The following is a 16,007-nucleotide window of genomic DNA, read 5'->3' as shown; positions in this document are numbered from 1 at the left end:
GTCATTAGAATAATGCATTTATCGCTGGGAAATGGACAAAAATAATAAAAACTGCGGAAGAAATTGAGGTTAAGTGTGGAACTTTACCCCTTTTGCGTTATATTGTAGGGTTTTTTTTTTTCTCGGGCTTTACACAATGTCTTGAACATGTCATGAGTAGTTTTAACGTAAAACTAGTAAATAAAAGCACAAGCTAGCAAAAAAAAAACATTTCGATATAAATCTGATTTTTGTCATTAGAATAATGCATTTATCGCTGGGAAATGGATAAAAATAATAAAAACTGCCGAAAGAAATTGAGAACAAGTCCGGAACTTTACCGTTTTTGTGTTATAATGTAGTAGGGGTTTTTTTCTCGGGCTTTACACAATTTCTTGAACATGTCATGTGTAGTTTTAACGTAAAACTAGTAACAAAAAGCACAAGAACTTAAGCAGCAGTATGTCCACACCAACAGCAACATTTGGGTATAAATCAGATTTTTGTCATCGCATTTATCGCTGGTATTGGACAAAAATAATAAAAACAGCCGAAATAAATTGAGAAAAAGGCCGGAACTTTAACCTTTTTGCGTTATAATGTAGTAGTAGTTTTTTCTGGCTTACTCAATTTGTTGCACATGTCATGAGTAGTTTTAATCTAAAACTAGTAACAAAAAGCACAAGCTAACAACAACAACAAATTAAGCAATAGTATGACCACACCAACTTTTGGATGTAAGTCACATTTGTGTCATTAGAATAATGCATTTATCGCTGGGAAATGGACAAAAATAATAAAAACCGCCGAAAGAAATTAAGAACAAGTCCGTAACTTTACCCTTTTCGCATTATAATGTAGTAGGGTTTTTTTTCTTGGACTTTACACAATTTCTTGAACTTTTCATGAGTAGTTTTAAGGTAAAACTAGTAAATAAAGCACAAGCTAGCAGAAAAAGCTTTTGGATATAAATCTGATTTTTGTCATTAGAATAATGCATTTATCGCTGGGAAATGGACAAAAATAATATAAACCGCCAAAAGAAATCGAGAAAAAGACCGGAACTTTAACCTTTTTGCGTTATAATGTAGTAGGGTTTTTTTCCTCGGGCTTTACACAATTTCTTGAACATGTCATGAGTAGTTTTAATGTAAAACTAATAAATAAAAGCACAAGCTATCAGAAAAAACATGTGGATATAAATCTGATTTTTGTCATTAGAATAATGCATTTATCGTTGGGAAATGGACAAAAATAATAAAAACCGCCGAAAGAAATCGAGAAAAAGGCCGGAACTTTACCCTTGTTTCGTTATAATGTAGGAGGGTTTTTTTCCTCAGGCTTAACACAATTTCTTCAACATGTCGTGAGTAGTTTTAATGTGAAACTTGTAACAAAAAGCACAAGACCTTAGGCAACAGTATGTCCACACCAACAACAACATTTGGATATAAATCAGATTTTTGTCATTAGTATAATGCATTTATCGCTGGGAAATGGACAAAAATAATAAAAACCGCAGAAAGAAATCGAGAACAAGTCCGGAACTTTACCCTTTTGGCGTTATAATGTACTAGGGTTTTTTTCCTCGAGCTTTACTCAATTTCTTGAACATGTCATGAGTAGTTTTAATCTAAAGCTAGTAACAAAAAGCACAAGCTAACAAAAAAAACAAAACGTAAGCAACAGTATGTCCACACCAACTTTTGGATATAAATCAGATTTTTGTCATTAGATTAATGCATTTATCGCTGGGAAATGGACAAAAATAATAAAAACAACCGAAAGAACTTGAGAACAAGACCGGAACTTTACCCTTTTTGCATTATAATGTAGTAGGGTTTTTTTTCTGGGTTCTTTACACAATTTCTTGAACTTGTCATGAGTAGTTTTAATTTAAAACTAGTAACAAAAAGCACAAGAACTTAGGCAACAGTATGTCCACACCAACAACAACTTTTTGATATAAATCAGATGTTTGTCATTAGAATAATGCATTTATCGCTGGGAAATGGACAAAAATAATAAAAACCGCAGAAAGAAACCGAGAACAAGTCCGGAACTTTACCCTTTTGGCGTTATAATGTAGTAGGGTTTTTTTCCTCGAGCTTTACTCAATTTCTTGAACATGTCATGAGTAGTTTTAATCTAAAACTAGTAACAAAAAGCACAAGCTAACAAAAAAAAAAAAACGTAAGCAACAGTATGTCCACACCAACTTTTGGATATAAATCAGATTTTTGTCATTAGAATAATGCATTTATCGCTGGGAAATGGACAATAATAATAAAAACAACCGAAAGAAATTGAGAACAAGTCCGGGACTTTACCCTTTTTGCATTATAATGTAGTAGGGTTTTTTTTCTCAGGCTTTACACAATTACTTGAACTTGTCATGAGTAGTTTTAAAGTAAAACTAGTAACAAAAAGCACAAGCTATCAAAAAAAAGTTTTGGATATAAATCTGATTTTTGTCATTAGAATAATGCATTTATTGCTGGGAAATGGACAAAAATAATAAAAACCGCCGAAAGAAATTGAGAACAAGTCCGGAACTTTACCCTTTTTTACGTAATAATGTAGTCGTTTTTTTTCTCGGGCTTTGCACAATTACTTGAACATGTCATGAGTAGTTGTAACGTAAAACTAGTAACAAAAAGCACAAGCTATCAAAAAAAAGTTTTGGATATAAATCTGATTTTTGTCATTAGAATAATGCATTTATCGCTGGGAAATGGACAAAAATAATAAAAACTGCGGAAGAAATTGAGGTTAAGTGTGGAACTTTACCCCTTTTGCGTTATATTGTAGGTTGTTTTTTTTTCTCGGGCTTTACACAATGTCTTGAACATGTCATGAGTAGTTTTAACGTAAAACTAGTAAATAAAAGCACAAGCTAGCAAAAAAAAAACATTTCGATATAAATCTGATTTTTGTCATTAGAATAATGCATTTATCGCTGGGAAATGGATAAAAATAATAAAAACTGCCGAAAGAAATTGAGAACAAGTCCGGAACTTTACCGTTTTTGTGTTATAATGTAGTAGGGGTTTTTTTCTCGGGCTTTACACAATTTCTTGAACATGTCATGTGTAGTTTTAACGTAAAACTAGTAACAAAAAGCACAAGAACTTAAGCAGCAGTATGTCCACACCAACAGCAACATTTGGGTATAAATCAGATTTTTGTCATCGCATTTATCGCTGGTATTGGACAAAAATAATAAAAACAGCCGAAATAAATTGAGAAAAAGGCCGGAACTTTAACCTTTTTGCGTTATAATGTAGTAGTAGTTTTTTCTGGCTTACTCAATTTGTTGCACATGTCATGAGTAGTTTTAATCTAAAACTAGTAACAAAAAGCACAAGCTAACAACAACAACAAATTAAGCAATAGTATGACCACACCAACTTTTGGATGTAAGTCACATTTGTGTCATTAGAATAATGCATTTATCGCTGGGAAATGGACAAAAATAATAAAAACCGCCGAAAGAAATTAAGAACAAGTCCGTAACTTTACCCTTTTCGCATTATAATGTAGTAGGGTTTTTTTTCTTGGACTTTACACAATTTCTTGAACTTTTCATGAGTAGTTTTAAGGTAAAACTAGTAAATAAAGCACAAGCTAGCAGAAAAAGCTTTTGGATATAAATCTGATTTTTGTCATTAGAATAATGCATTTATCGCTGGGAAATGGACAAAAATAATATAAACCGCCAAAAGAAATCGAGAAAAAGACCGGAACTTTAACCTTTTTGCGTTATAATGTAGTAGGGTTTTTTTCCTCGGGCTTTACACAATTTCTTGAACATGTCATGAGTAGTTTTAATGTAAAACTAATAAATAAAAGCACAAGCTATCAGAAAAAACATGTGGATATAAATCTGATTTTTGTCATTAGAATAATGCATTTATCGTTGGGAAATGGACAAAAATAATAAAAACCGCCGAAAGAAATCGAGAAAAAGGCCGGAACTTTACCCTTGTTTCGTTATAATGTAGGAGGGTTTTTTTCCTCAGGCTTAACACAATTTCTTCAACATGTCGTGAGTAGTTTTAATGTGAAACTTGTAACAAAAAGCACAAGACCTTAGGCAACAGTATGTCCACACCAACAACAACATTTGGATATAAATCAGATTTTTGTCATTAGTATAATGCATTTATCGCTGGGAAATGGACAAAAATAATAAAAACCGCAGAAAGAAATCGAGAACAAGTCCGGAACTTTACCCTTTTGGCGTTATAATGTACTAGGGTTTTTTTCCTCGAGCTTTACTCAATTTCTTGAACATGTCATGAGTAGTTTTAATCTAAAGCTAGTAACAAAAAGCACAAGCTAACAAAAAAAACAAAACGTAAGCAACAGTATGTCCACACCAACTTTTGGATATAAATCAGATTTTTGTCATTAGATTAATGCATTTATCGCTGGGAAATGGACAAAAATAATAAAAACAACCGAAAGAACTTGAGAACAAGACCGGAACTTTACCCTTTTTGCATTATAATGTAGTAGGGTTTTTTTTCTGGGTTCTTTACACAATTTCTTGAACTTGTCATGAGTAGTTTTAATTTAAAACTAGTAACAAAAAGCACAAGAACTTAGGCAACAGTATGTCCACACCAACAACAACTTTTTGATATAAATCAGATGTTTGTCATTAGAATAATGCATTTATCGCTGGGAAATGGACAAAAATAATAAAAACCGCAGAAAGAAACCGAGAACAAGTCCGGAACTTTACCCTTTTGGCGTTATAATGTAGTAGGGTTTTTTTCCTCGAGCTTTACTCAATTTCTTGAACATGTCATGAGTAGTTTTAATCTAAAACTAGTAACAAAAAGCACAAGCTAACAAAAAAAAAAAAACGTAAGCAACAGTATGTCCACACCAACTTTTGGATATAAATCAGATTTTTGTCATTAGAATAATGCATTTATCGCTGGGAAATGGACAATAATAATAAAAACAACCGAAAGAAATTGAGAACAAGTCCGGGACTTTACCCTTTTTGCATTATAATGTAGTAGGGTTTTTTTTCTCAGGCTTTACACAATTACTTGAACTTGTCATGAGTAGTTTTAAAGTAAAACTAGTAACAAAAAGCACAAGCTATCAAAAAAAAGTTTTGGATATAAATCTGATTTTTGTCATTAGAATAATGCATTTATTGCTGGGAAATGGACAAAAATAATAAAAACCGCCGAAAGAAATTGAGAACAAGTCCGGAACTTTACCCTTTTTTACGTAATAATGTAGTCGTTTTTTTTCTCGGGCTTTGCACAATTACTTGAACATGTCATGAGTAGTTGTAACGTAAAACTAGTAACAAAAAGCACAAGCTATCAAAAAAAAGTTTTGGATATAAATCTGATTTTTGTCATTAGAATAATGCATTTATCGCTGGGAAATGGACAAAAATAATAAAAACTGCGGAAGAAATTGAGGTTAAGTGTGGAACTTTACCCCTTTTGCGTTATATTGTAGGTTGTTTTTTTTTCTCGGGCTTTACACAATGTCTTGAACATGTCATGAGTAGTTTTAACGTAAAACTAGTAAATAAAAGCACAAGCTAGCAAAAAAAAAACATTTCGATATAAATCTGATTTTTGTCATTAGAATAATGCATTTATCGCTGGGAAATGGATAAAAATAATAAAAACTGCCGAAAGAAATTGAGAGCAAGTCCGTAACTTTACCGTTTTTGTGTTATAATGTAGTAGGGTTTTTTTTCTCGGGCTTTACACAATTTCTTGAACATGTCATGTGTAGTTTTAACGTAAAACTAGTAACAAAAAGCACAAGAACTTAAGCAGCAGTATGTCCACACCAACAGCAACATTTGGGTATAAATCAGATTTTTGTCATTGCATTTATCGCTGGTATTGGACAAAAATAATAAAAACCGCCGAAATAAATTGAGAAAAAGGCCGGAACTTTAACCTTTTTGCGTTATAATGTAGTAGGGTTTTTTTTTCTGGCTTACTCAATTTGTTGCACATGTCATGAGTAGTTTTAATCTAAAACTAGTAACAAAAAGCACAAGCTAACAACAACAACAAATTAAGCAATAGTATGACCACACCAACTTTTGGATGTAAGTCACATTTGTGTCATTAGAATAATGCATTTATCGCTGGGAAATGGACAAAAATAATAAAAACCGCCGAAAGAAATTGAGAACAAGTCCGTAACTTTACCCTTTTCGCATTATAATGTAGTAGGTTTTTTTTTCTTGGACTTTACACAATTTCTTGAACTTTTCATGAGTAGTTTTAAGGTAAAACTAGTAAATAAAGCACAAGCTAGCAGAAAAAGCTTTTGGATATAAATCTGATTTTTGTCATTAGAATAATGCATTTATCGCTGGGAAATGGACAAAAATAATATAAACCGCCAAAAGAAATCGAGAAAAAGACCGGAACTTTAACCTTTTTGCGTTATAATGTAGTAGGGTTTTTTTCCTCGGGCTTTACACAATTTCTTGAACATGTCATGAGTAGTTTTAATGTAAAACTAGTAAATAAAAGCACAAGCTATCAGAAAAAACATGTGGATATAAATCAGATTTTTGTCATTAGAATAATGCATTTATCGCTGGGAAATGGACAATAATAATAAAAACAACCGAAAGAAATTGAGAACAAGTCCGGGACTTTACCCTTTTTGCATTATAATGTAGTAGGGTTTTTTTTCTCAGGCTTTACACAATTACTTGAACTTGTCATGAGTAGTTTTAAAGTAAAACTAGTAACAAAAAGCACAAGCTATCAAAAAAAAGTTTTGGATATAAATCAGATTTTTGTCATTAGAATAATGCATTTATTGCTGGGAAATGGACAAAAATAATAAAAACCGCCGAAAGAAATTGAGAACAAGTCCGGAACTTTACCCTTTTTTACGTAATAATGTAGTAGTTTTTTTTCTCGGGCTTTGCACAATTACTTGAACATGTCATGAGTAGTTGTAACGTAAAACTAGTAACAAAAAGCACAAGCTATCAAAAAAAAGTTTTGGATATAAATCTGATTTTTGTCATTAGAATAATGCATTTATTGCTGGGAAATGGACAAAAATAATAAAAACCGCCGAAAGAAATTGAGAACAAGTCCGGAACTTTACCCTTTTTTACGTAATAATGTAGTAGTTTTTTTTCTCGGTCTTTGCACAATTACTTGAACATGTCATGAGTAGTTTTAGCGTAAAACTAGTAACAAAAACCACAAGCTATCAAAAAAAAGTTTTGGACATAAATCAGATTTTTGTCATTAGAATAATGCATTTATCGCTGGGAAATGGACAAAAATAATAAAAACCGCCGAAAGAAATTGAGAACAAGTCCGGAACTTTACCCTTTTTTACGTAATAATGTAGTAGTTTTTTTTCTCGGTCTTTGCACAATTACTTGAACATGTCATGAGTAGTTTTAGCGTAAAACTAGTAACAAAAACCACAAGCTATCAAAAAAAAGTTTTGGACATAAATCAGATTTTTGTCATTAGAATAATGCATTTATCGCTGGGAAATGGACAAAAATAGTAAAAACTGCCGAAGAAATTGAGATTAAGTGTGGAACTTTACCCTTTCTGCGTTATAATGTAGTAGGGTTTTTTTTTCTCGGGCTTTACACAATTTCTTGAACATGTCATTTTGAAAATTCCTAGCGCCAACACTGATGGAGTTATTGGTGCGTGCAAAACAGCAGGAGGCGGCTGTGGCCCGCGGGCCGGTTCTAATACTAATAGATAATTCCTTGACTTTGGACACCCCTGCTTTAAAAGATCTAGAAGTATCACAGGCATCCAAAGAACAGGAAGTTTGAGTGTTGTGGATTGAAAGGCTATCACTTTTCTTTGATCCATAATGCTATTTATAATCTACGAGAGGTAGCGGATGATTGGTCAATTGGAGGCAAAGGATTGATTACGTGTGAGTCAGACGGCAAATAGACATCCTGATGCATGATGCCCATCTGCCCGGGTCATCTGTATGAAACCCTCTGTAATTATGATCAAGCTCGTATTCAAAATGCTGCTCTCCATTCCAAACCTCTCCAATCAGCTGCTGCTGTGCGGGAAAACAAGTCAAAGAACGTAGAAACGGCAGCGATATCAAACACTGATTTGTGTTCGAATTTGAAAAGCGATTCGTATCGAGTGCGATGTACACGGGCGTGGCGGCGATAACTCACCCAGGATGTGGCGTGGATGGGAGGAAACAAGGCGGCAGACAGGAGGAGGGTCACGGCTCACGCGGAGATTGGAGTCGTAAATTGACTCTAGACTGTTTACGACGGCCGCGTCGCGTCTCTTGTTAGGCTTTGCAAACCTTTAGTGACACAGCATGGCTGGGATTAAATCAAGGAAATGTAAAATAGGGTTTGTTTATATTTACTTCTGGTCGTCAGATTTGTACCTTTTAAAAAGGACGTTAGGGTTGCATGCTAGCTAATGTATTATTTTTTTTTAAATAACGCCACTTTTAAGTCCAAACAAGCTCATTTCAACCCACTGGACTCCAAAGACTAAGTGAGAAATACCCTAGTTTTATTTCACTGCGGGAATACATTGGCTTTACAGTCATATTGGGCAAACAAAAGGGCCAGGCCGTGTGACCGGCTGGTAGATGGCTGCGTTGACCCTGGATCTCAGGAAACAGAGTGGACCGACACCAGCTGGACTGCTGCTGAGTGGTCCAAAGTCATGTTTTCTGACGAAAGCAAATTTTGCATTTCCTTTGGAAATCGAGGTCCCAGAGTCTGGAGGAAGACAGGAGAGACACAGGATCCACGTTGCCTGAAGTCTAGTGTAAAGTTTCCACCATCAGTGATGGTTTGGGGTGCCATGTCATCTGCTGGTGTCGGTCCACTCTGTTTCCTGAGATCCAGGGTCAACGCAGCCGTCTACCAGCAAGTTTTAGAGCACTTCATGCTTCCTGCTGCTGACCTGCTCTATGGAGATGGAGATTTCAAGTTCCAACAGGACTTGGCGCCTGCACACAGCGCAAAATCTACCCGTGCCTGGTTTACGGACCATGGTATTTCTGTTCTAAATTGGCCCGCCAACTCCCCTGACCTTAGCCCCATAGAAAATCTGTGGGGTATTGTGAAAAGGAAGATGCAGAATGCCAGACCCAAAAACGCAGAAGAGTTGAAGGCCACTATCAGAGCAACCTGGGCTCTCATAACACCTGAGCAGTGCCAGAAACTCATCGACTCCATGCCACGCCGCATTAACGCAGTAATTGAGGCAAAAGGAGCTCCAACCAAGTATTGAGTATTGTACATGCTCATATTTTTCATTTTCATACTTTTCAGTTGGCCAACATTTCTAAAAATCCCTTTTTTGTATTAGCCTTAAGTAATATTCTAATTTTGTGACACACGGAATTTTGGATTTTCATTTGTTGCCACTTCAAATCATCAAAATTAAATGAAATAAACATTTGAATGCATCAGTCTGTGTGCAATGAATAAATATAATGTACAAGTTACACCTTTTGAATGCAATTACTGAAATAAATCAAGTTTTTCAAAATATTCTAATTTACTGGCTTTTACCTGTATATTCTCGTCTCAAGGTGCCAAACATTAGAACAATTGTTTACTTCAAAAAATATACAGACATACAGAGCTTTTGTCTACACCAGACGTAGGCAAATTAAGGCCCGGGGGCCACATGCGGCCCGTTAAACTGTTCAATCTGGCCCGCCGGACATTCCCAAATAATTGTATTAGATCTTTAAGATGGAAACTGTAGCTATAGCAGTGACGTGCGGTGAGGTTGATGGCTGGTGAGGCACTGACTTCATCACAGTCAGATTTACAAACATATGAACCCTAAAGAGTATCTTATTCACCATTTGATTGGCAGCAGTTAACGGGTTATGTTTAAAAGCTCATACCAGCATTCTTCCCTGCTTGGCACTCAGCATCAAGGGTTGGAATTGGGGGTTAAATCACCAAAAATGATTCCCAGGCGCGGCGCCGCTGCTGCCCACTGCTCCCCTCACCTCCCAGGGGGTGAACCAGGGGATGGGTCAAATGCAGACGACAAATTTCATTACACCTAGTGTGTGTGTGCCAATCATTGGTACTTTAACTTAACTTTAACTTTACACATACAAACTGTAGCACACAAAAAAGCACATTTAATAAAAAAAACTTTATTATGGTCTTACCTTTACTTAGAAATTAAGTCCATGCACCGCAACTAAAGCCTTCACTTAAACTTTCCACGTGCAAGATTGAATCTATTTAAAAAAGTGTAACCGAGGGTTTATAAATGTCGCCTATACTGTATGAAACTACAAAATAACAAACACGGAAGCTCCAGTTTACACGAGGACCACTTTATTTACCTTCTTTCAAAAACCTCCGCAACCTGACATCACTTCCGCTCTTAGCGCCTTCAAAATAAGAGCTCAAGGCACATACTGTATAACAGCGCATAACAGGAACTTAACATCACAAAGAGGAAGGCCCATGAAAATAGGTTACAAAAGTTATTTAATAAGAAGCCAAAAAGTGCAAAAACAATAATGTTTGTGTTGGAGGAGTTGTGAATTAGGTACACCTGCAGTCTGCAGGTGTATCTAATGTTGTGTCCCTGCAGTCATTCACAACTCCTCCAACACCAACATTATTGTTTTTGCACTTTTTGGCTTCTTATGAAATAATTTTTTTAAATAGATTCAATCTTGCACGTGGAAAGTTTAAGTGTGGGCTTTAGTTGATATAACAATTCTACGGCGGGGGTGCAGGAGGCGAGCCTCAGCCAGTGCGTCTTTTGCAGCCGTTTTATGATCGCTCAGCACAAGAAATACTTTACACACATACAGTTATTGACAAAATACACTGTACATTATATACCTCAGCTAACTAAACTATGGAAATGTATAATATAGTTCATATAGCAATACAGTCTCACTGCACAGCAGGCCAGCAGTTAGCCGAGTCATTGCGCAATCCATGTTGCGGCACTGAGTGACGTGCCTCAACTGGCTGCTGTTCACCGCACCGTCTCTTCTCAGTATTTGAATGGCAAATGTGAAAATTCAGCGATTTTGAACAAAAATAATCTAAAACTGGTGAAGTTAAATGGAAAATAACTTTATAGTATAATCACTGGATACATATAACAATTTAATTTTTTTTTCTTTCTTTTTACATTTTTTTTCTTTCCATGATGGCAGGTGAGGCCCCGCCTCACCTGCCTCTAGTGACTGCACGTCACTGAGCTATAGATATACATAAATGTACTCATGTAAAAGTAGCATTCCCTTTTTACAAAAATACTTAAGTGAAAGTAAAAAAGTATATTGCATTAAAGGCCTACTGAAACCCACTACTACCGACCACGCAGTCTGATAGTTTATATATCAATGATGAAATCTTAACATTGCAACACATGCCAATACGGCCGGGTTAGCTTACTAAAGTGCAATTTTAAATTTCGCGCGAAATATCCTGCTGAAAACGTCTCGGTATGATGACGCCTGCACGTGACGTCGCGGATTGTAGAGGACATTTTGGGACAGCATGGTGGCCAGCTATTAAGTCGTCTGTTTTCATCGCAAAATTCCACAGTATTCCGGACATCTGTGTCGGTGAATCTTTTGCAATTTGTTCAATGAACAATGGAGACAGCAAAGAAGAAAGCTGTAGGTGGGAAGCGGTGTATTGCGGCAGGTGTTGTGCCGGATAACGCACCCACGCCGTAGAATGCACCCCTTGACTGTTGTGCCGGATAACACAGCCGGTGTTTCATTGTTTACATTCCCGGAAGATGAAGAAAAGTAAGATTGAATATCTCAAATAAGGGTGTGTCATGACTTGGTCCTGGGTGTTTGCTTTTCCGGAATGCAACGGAAAGTTGGCTCGGGCGAGACGGGAATGTAAATACATGATTTATTTAATATATCAAAATAAAGTACAAACGAAAAGCGCGCACAGTAACGGAGAACAAACTATGAAACCAAAAGACTATAGCAAAAAAAAAGTACAAACGAAAAGCGTGCACAATGGCGGAGAACAAACTATGAAACCAAAAGACTATAGCATTAATAAACAAAACTTACTTGGCATGGACTAAAAGGAGCAGCATGAACGATGGACATGAAATCAAGTGTCAGAAATGTGCAGAGCATAATTGTGGGGTGTCACCAGAAAGACAAACTGAAAACAATGAACTTAAATACCACAGACATGATTAACGAAAACAGGTGCGTGACTCAAAACGTGAAACAGGTGCGTGACGTGACAGGTGAAAACTAATGGTTGCTATGGTGACAAAACAAAAGTGCACAAAAAGTCCAAAAACAAAACCGAACATGACCAAAACAAAAACATGATCACACAGACATGACAGGGTGATATTTGCTTATTTTCTGTCTGATAAGATCATTCTTCTCACTAAGCAGATTTTATGTTGGAGTGTTTTACTTGTTTTAAGAGTTTTGGTCCTAAATGATCTCTCAGTAAGATATTACAGCTTGTTGCTGAGATTTGATGACCTATATTGAGTAAAACATGCTTGAAACTAGAATATCAAGTGTTGCAAAGTTGTGTCATCAACACTCACAAGTATAAAACTACTTTTTTAAAAGTAATCATTTCTTATTTCAAGCATGAAAAAAAAAATCATGACTTTGACACAATTGTGTCTCATAATTAAAACAGATGACAGCCAAATGGACTTTTCTGTTTTATTTTCAATGAAACAATACAAAATACATACTCATATTGTAGTACAGTTGGCACAGTACAGTAAACTGACAGTTAATATTTAAACATTTAACATTTCTAACAATTTTGAACAGAAATAGTTCATCTACATTCAGATAAATTCTTCAAAATTACAATTAAAGAAAGTTTGGCCAGGGGCCGGCTGTATATATGCGCACTAGTTGACTGAAAGAGCACGCACTTGGCGCGATGATGTCATGTTATCGATGGAAAAATGCATTTTTAGACATTATGATTTGCCTGAACGGTTAGTGAGTAAAAAGCAGTTGCCTTGTTCCCTTTCCATTAAGAACAATAAATTAGTTTTTTGTATAAGTTTGCTGGTTCCAAGAAATGTAATGCCGAGCGCATATCATTATGTCAAGATAATAGCACTAGCGTTTACTTAATTTAAGAATATTTTTCAACATAATGAGCAAAAAGGTCTCTCTTTTTTTTCTATCAAGAAAAGTGCACTTGTTATTAGTGAGAATATACTTATTTTAAGTATTTTTGGGTTCATTGAAGTTAGCTAATTTGACTTGTTTTGGAAAGTCTTGACAAGCCAAATGTTCTTCTTCTATTGGCAGATAATTTTGCTTAGTTCAAATAAAATACCCCTGATTTTTGTATTTTTTCTTCTTCTTTTTGAACACTGACTTTTTGCAGTGCAGGACCATACACATTAACACCAGCATGTTGTTGGAATAGTTATTTAACAGTTGTGTTTAGTTAGTTACTTAGCCCCTTTGTCCCATGTCTTGAACGGCCGAATAGCGTTGCAAATACTAATAGCGTCCTCTGCCTTGTTTAGAAGTTGCAGAGTCCTTCACGGAGGTATTTTCCTCTGGTTTGTAAGTAAAACGGTCATTAAAAGTAAACTGATTATTCTGAATGATTAGTTCCAGTGTAGGCAAAGAAGTTGATGTTGCGGTTGCCGTCAGTCTGAAGTTAAAAAGGAACATTATCACCAGACCTATGTAAGCGTCAATATATACCTTGATGTTGCAGAAAAAAGACCATATATTTTTTTAACCGATTTCCGAACTCTAAATGGGTGAATTTTGGCGAATTAAACGCCTTTCTATTATTCGCTCTAGGAGCGATTGTGACGTCACATCGGGAAGCAATCCCATTACAAACACCGAGTCAAATCAGCTCTGTTATTTTCCGTTTTTTCGACTGTTTTCCGTACCTTGGAGACATCATGCCTCGTCGGTGTGTTGTCGGAGGGTGTAACAACACGAACAGGGATGGATTCAAGTTGCACCAGTGGCCCAAAGATGCGAAAGTGGCAAGAAATTGGACGTTTGTTCCGCACACTTTACCGACGAAAGCTATGCTACGACAGAGATGGCAAGAATGTGTGGATATCCTGCGACACTCAAAGCAGATGCATTTCCAACTGGACTGGACAGATCAGCTTTCAGGAAAAGAGAGCGGATGAGGGTATGTCTACAGAATATATTAATTGATGAAAACTGGGCTGTCTGCACTCTCAAAGTGCATGTTGTTGCCAAATGTATTTCATATGCTGTAAACCTAGTTCATAGTTGTTAGTTTCCTTTAATGCCAAACAAACACATACCAATCGTTGGTTAGAAGGCGATCGCCGAATTCGTCCTCGCTTTCTCCCGTGTCGCTGGTTGTCGTGTCGTTTTCGTCGGTTCCGCTTGCATACGGTTCAAACCGATATGGCTCAATAGCTTCAGTTTCTTCTTCTGTCGGAGGCAGATATTTACATATATCCGAATTTTAGTGTTACTTGTTTTCTTTTTATAGTCATATTTGAAAACAGCTCGTGTTTTCCATTTATTCTTTTTCTGTTTCTCTGCAAGTAAACTGTGTGTGTTAACCTTGAAATCTTTGGAATGTGTTTTGACTAGCATGTGTTTTGACTAGAGAGAGGAAAGAGGAGAGAGGGTTTTGGGGTCGGGAGGACAGACCATTTTGGCGGGGTGATAGAATGTTCTATGCTGGACTGGTCTCAAATGTATATCTGCAAAGCTTTGAAAATATACAACAAAATACCTATTCTGTCTCTGGTGGTTTTTCAACTCAGCTTTAAGTGTCGTAAAAAGCTTGGGAGCGACTTGTCGACTTGAATTCCCTGGGAGGAACAACTGGTCCAAAATGCAACACTCCACACTACAACCATCCGTTTCAATACATGTGTAATCTGTTGAATCGCTTAAGCCGCTGAAATCCGAGTCTGAATCCGAGCTAATGTCGCTATACCTTGCTGTTCTATGCGCCATGTTTGTTTGTATTGGCATCACTGTGTGACGTCACAGGAAAATGGACGGGTGTATATAACGATGGTTAAAATCCGGCACTTTGAAGCTTTTTTTTAGGGATATTGCGTGATGGGTACAATTTTGAAAAAAACTTCGAAAAATATAATAAGCCACTGGGAACTGATTTTTAATGGTTTCAACCCTTCTAAAAATGGGGTAATGTTCCCCTTTAAATATCTAGTCAACTACAGCTGCAGTTGCTCCTTCTGGACACACTGCCACTTAGTGTTATGGAAGAGAATTGCAAGTCTGGCGCCGAAGAACTATAAATCAAATAAGACGCCGTCAGACGGGAGAGTATATTCCAGCCTTACATGTAGCGCGATTTTATTTTGAGGGGGGCCCAATTAAAAAAAAAACAACTCGGGGCCTCAAATTGCCCCCATGCCACACTTTGGACACCTCCTACATACCTTCTGTTCACATCCGGCTTCTCACAATACATTTCATCGTCAACATTCACACTTCCGTTGGTAGACAGTGTAGGTGGGTGTGCTCCATAACATGTTTCTGTTGAAGGGGCGGTGTTTGTTTTATGTTTGAAAATAGATAAGGAGGGGGTACTGAACAATAAAACCGCATAATTACAGGGTCCGTACAAATGCGAGAGCAGCAAAATTAGAGCTTTGAAGCACAATCAATTAGCGGAGATGTGTCAAAGGTCTACGCCAACGATTCGAAATGATGACTGATTGGTTAAGACGGCATCAGCAACAACAATCTAGGATGTTTATCCAGACATTCTACCTTTCTACATGTCATCTCATTATCATGCCTTCTTACTTTCCAGGGGCTCAAGCCAATGGACTACAATGGGCTGTCAGACCCCTATGTCAAGCTGCATCTACTGCCCGGCGCCAGTAAGGTATGTCGAGTTTGACATCAATCACTCATTTGAGTAGTTTCTCGAGCGTCTCGGTAATGGGAATCCACAAGGTTTCCTCTAAAAAGGTGTCTTCAGTTCTTTAGTGTTGTTGCCTGGCATGGCTGGTGAACGACCC

General features: G+C 36.6%; 1 protein-coding gene across 4 annotated transcripts in view; it reads left to right on the top strand.

Moving 5' to 3' along the window:
• doc2b (double C2-like domains, beta) overlaps positions 1-16,007 on the top strand; it is a 367,984-nt gene that overhangs the window by 254,526 nt on the left and 97,451 nt on the right. For all 4 annotated transcript variants that reach the window (XM_061962748.2, XM_061962749.2, XM_061962747.2 and 1 more), the window contains one exon: positions 15,797-15,871. In XM_061962748.2, the coding sequence (XP_061818732.2) occupies positions 15,797-15,871 (75 nt within the window). The remainder of the gene's footprint in view (positions 1-15,796; positions 15,872-16,007) is intronic.

This window comes from Nerophis lumbriciformis, linkage group LG09 (genome assembly GCF_033978685.3).
Source record: "Nerophis lumbriciformis linkage group LG09, RoL_Nlum_v2.1, whole genome shotgun sequence".
Classification (NCBI taxonomy): domain Eukaryota; kingdom Metazoa; phylum Chordata; class Actinopteri; order Syngnathiformes; family Syngnathidae; genus Nerophis; species Nerophis lumbriciformis.
Note: the sequence above shows the minus strand (reverse complement) of the source record. Positions and strands in the feature narration are given on the sequence as shown.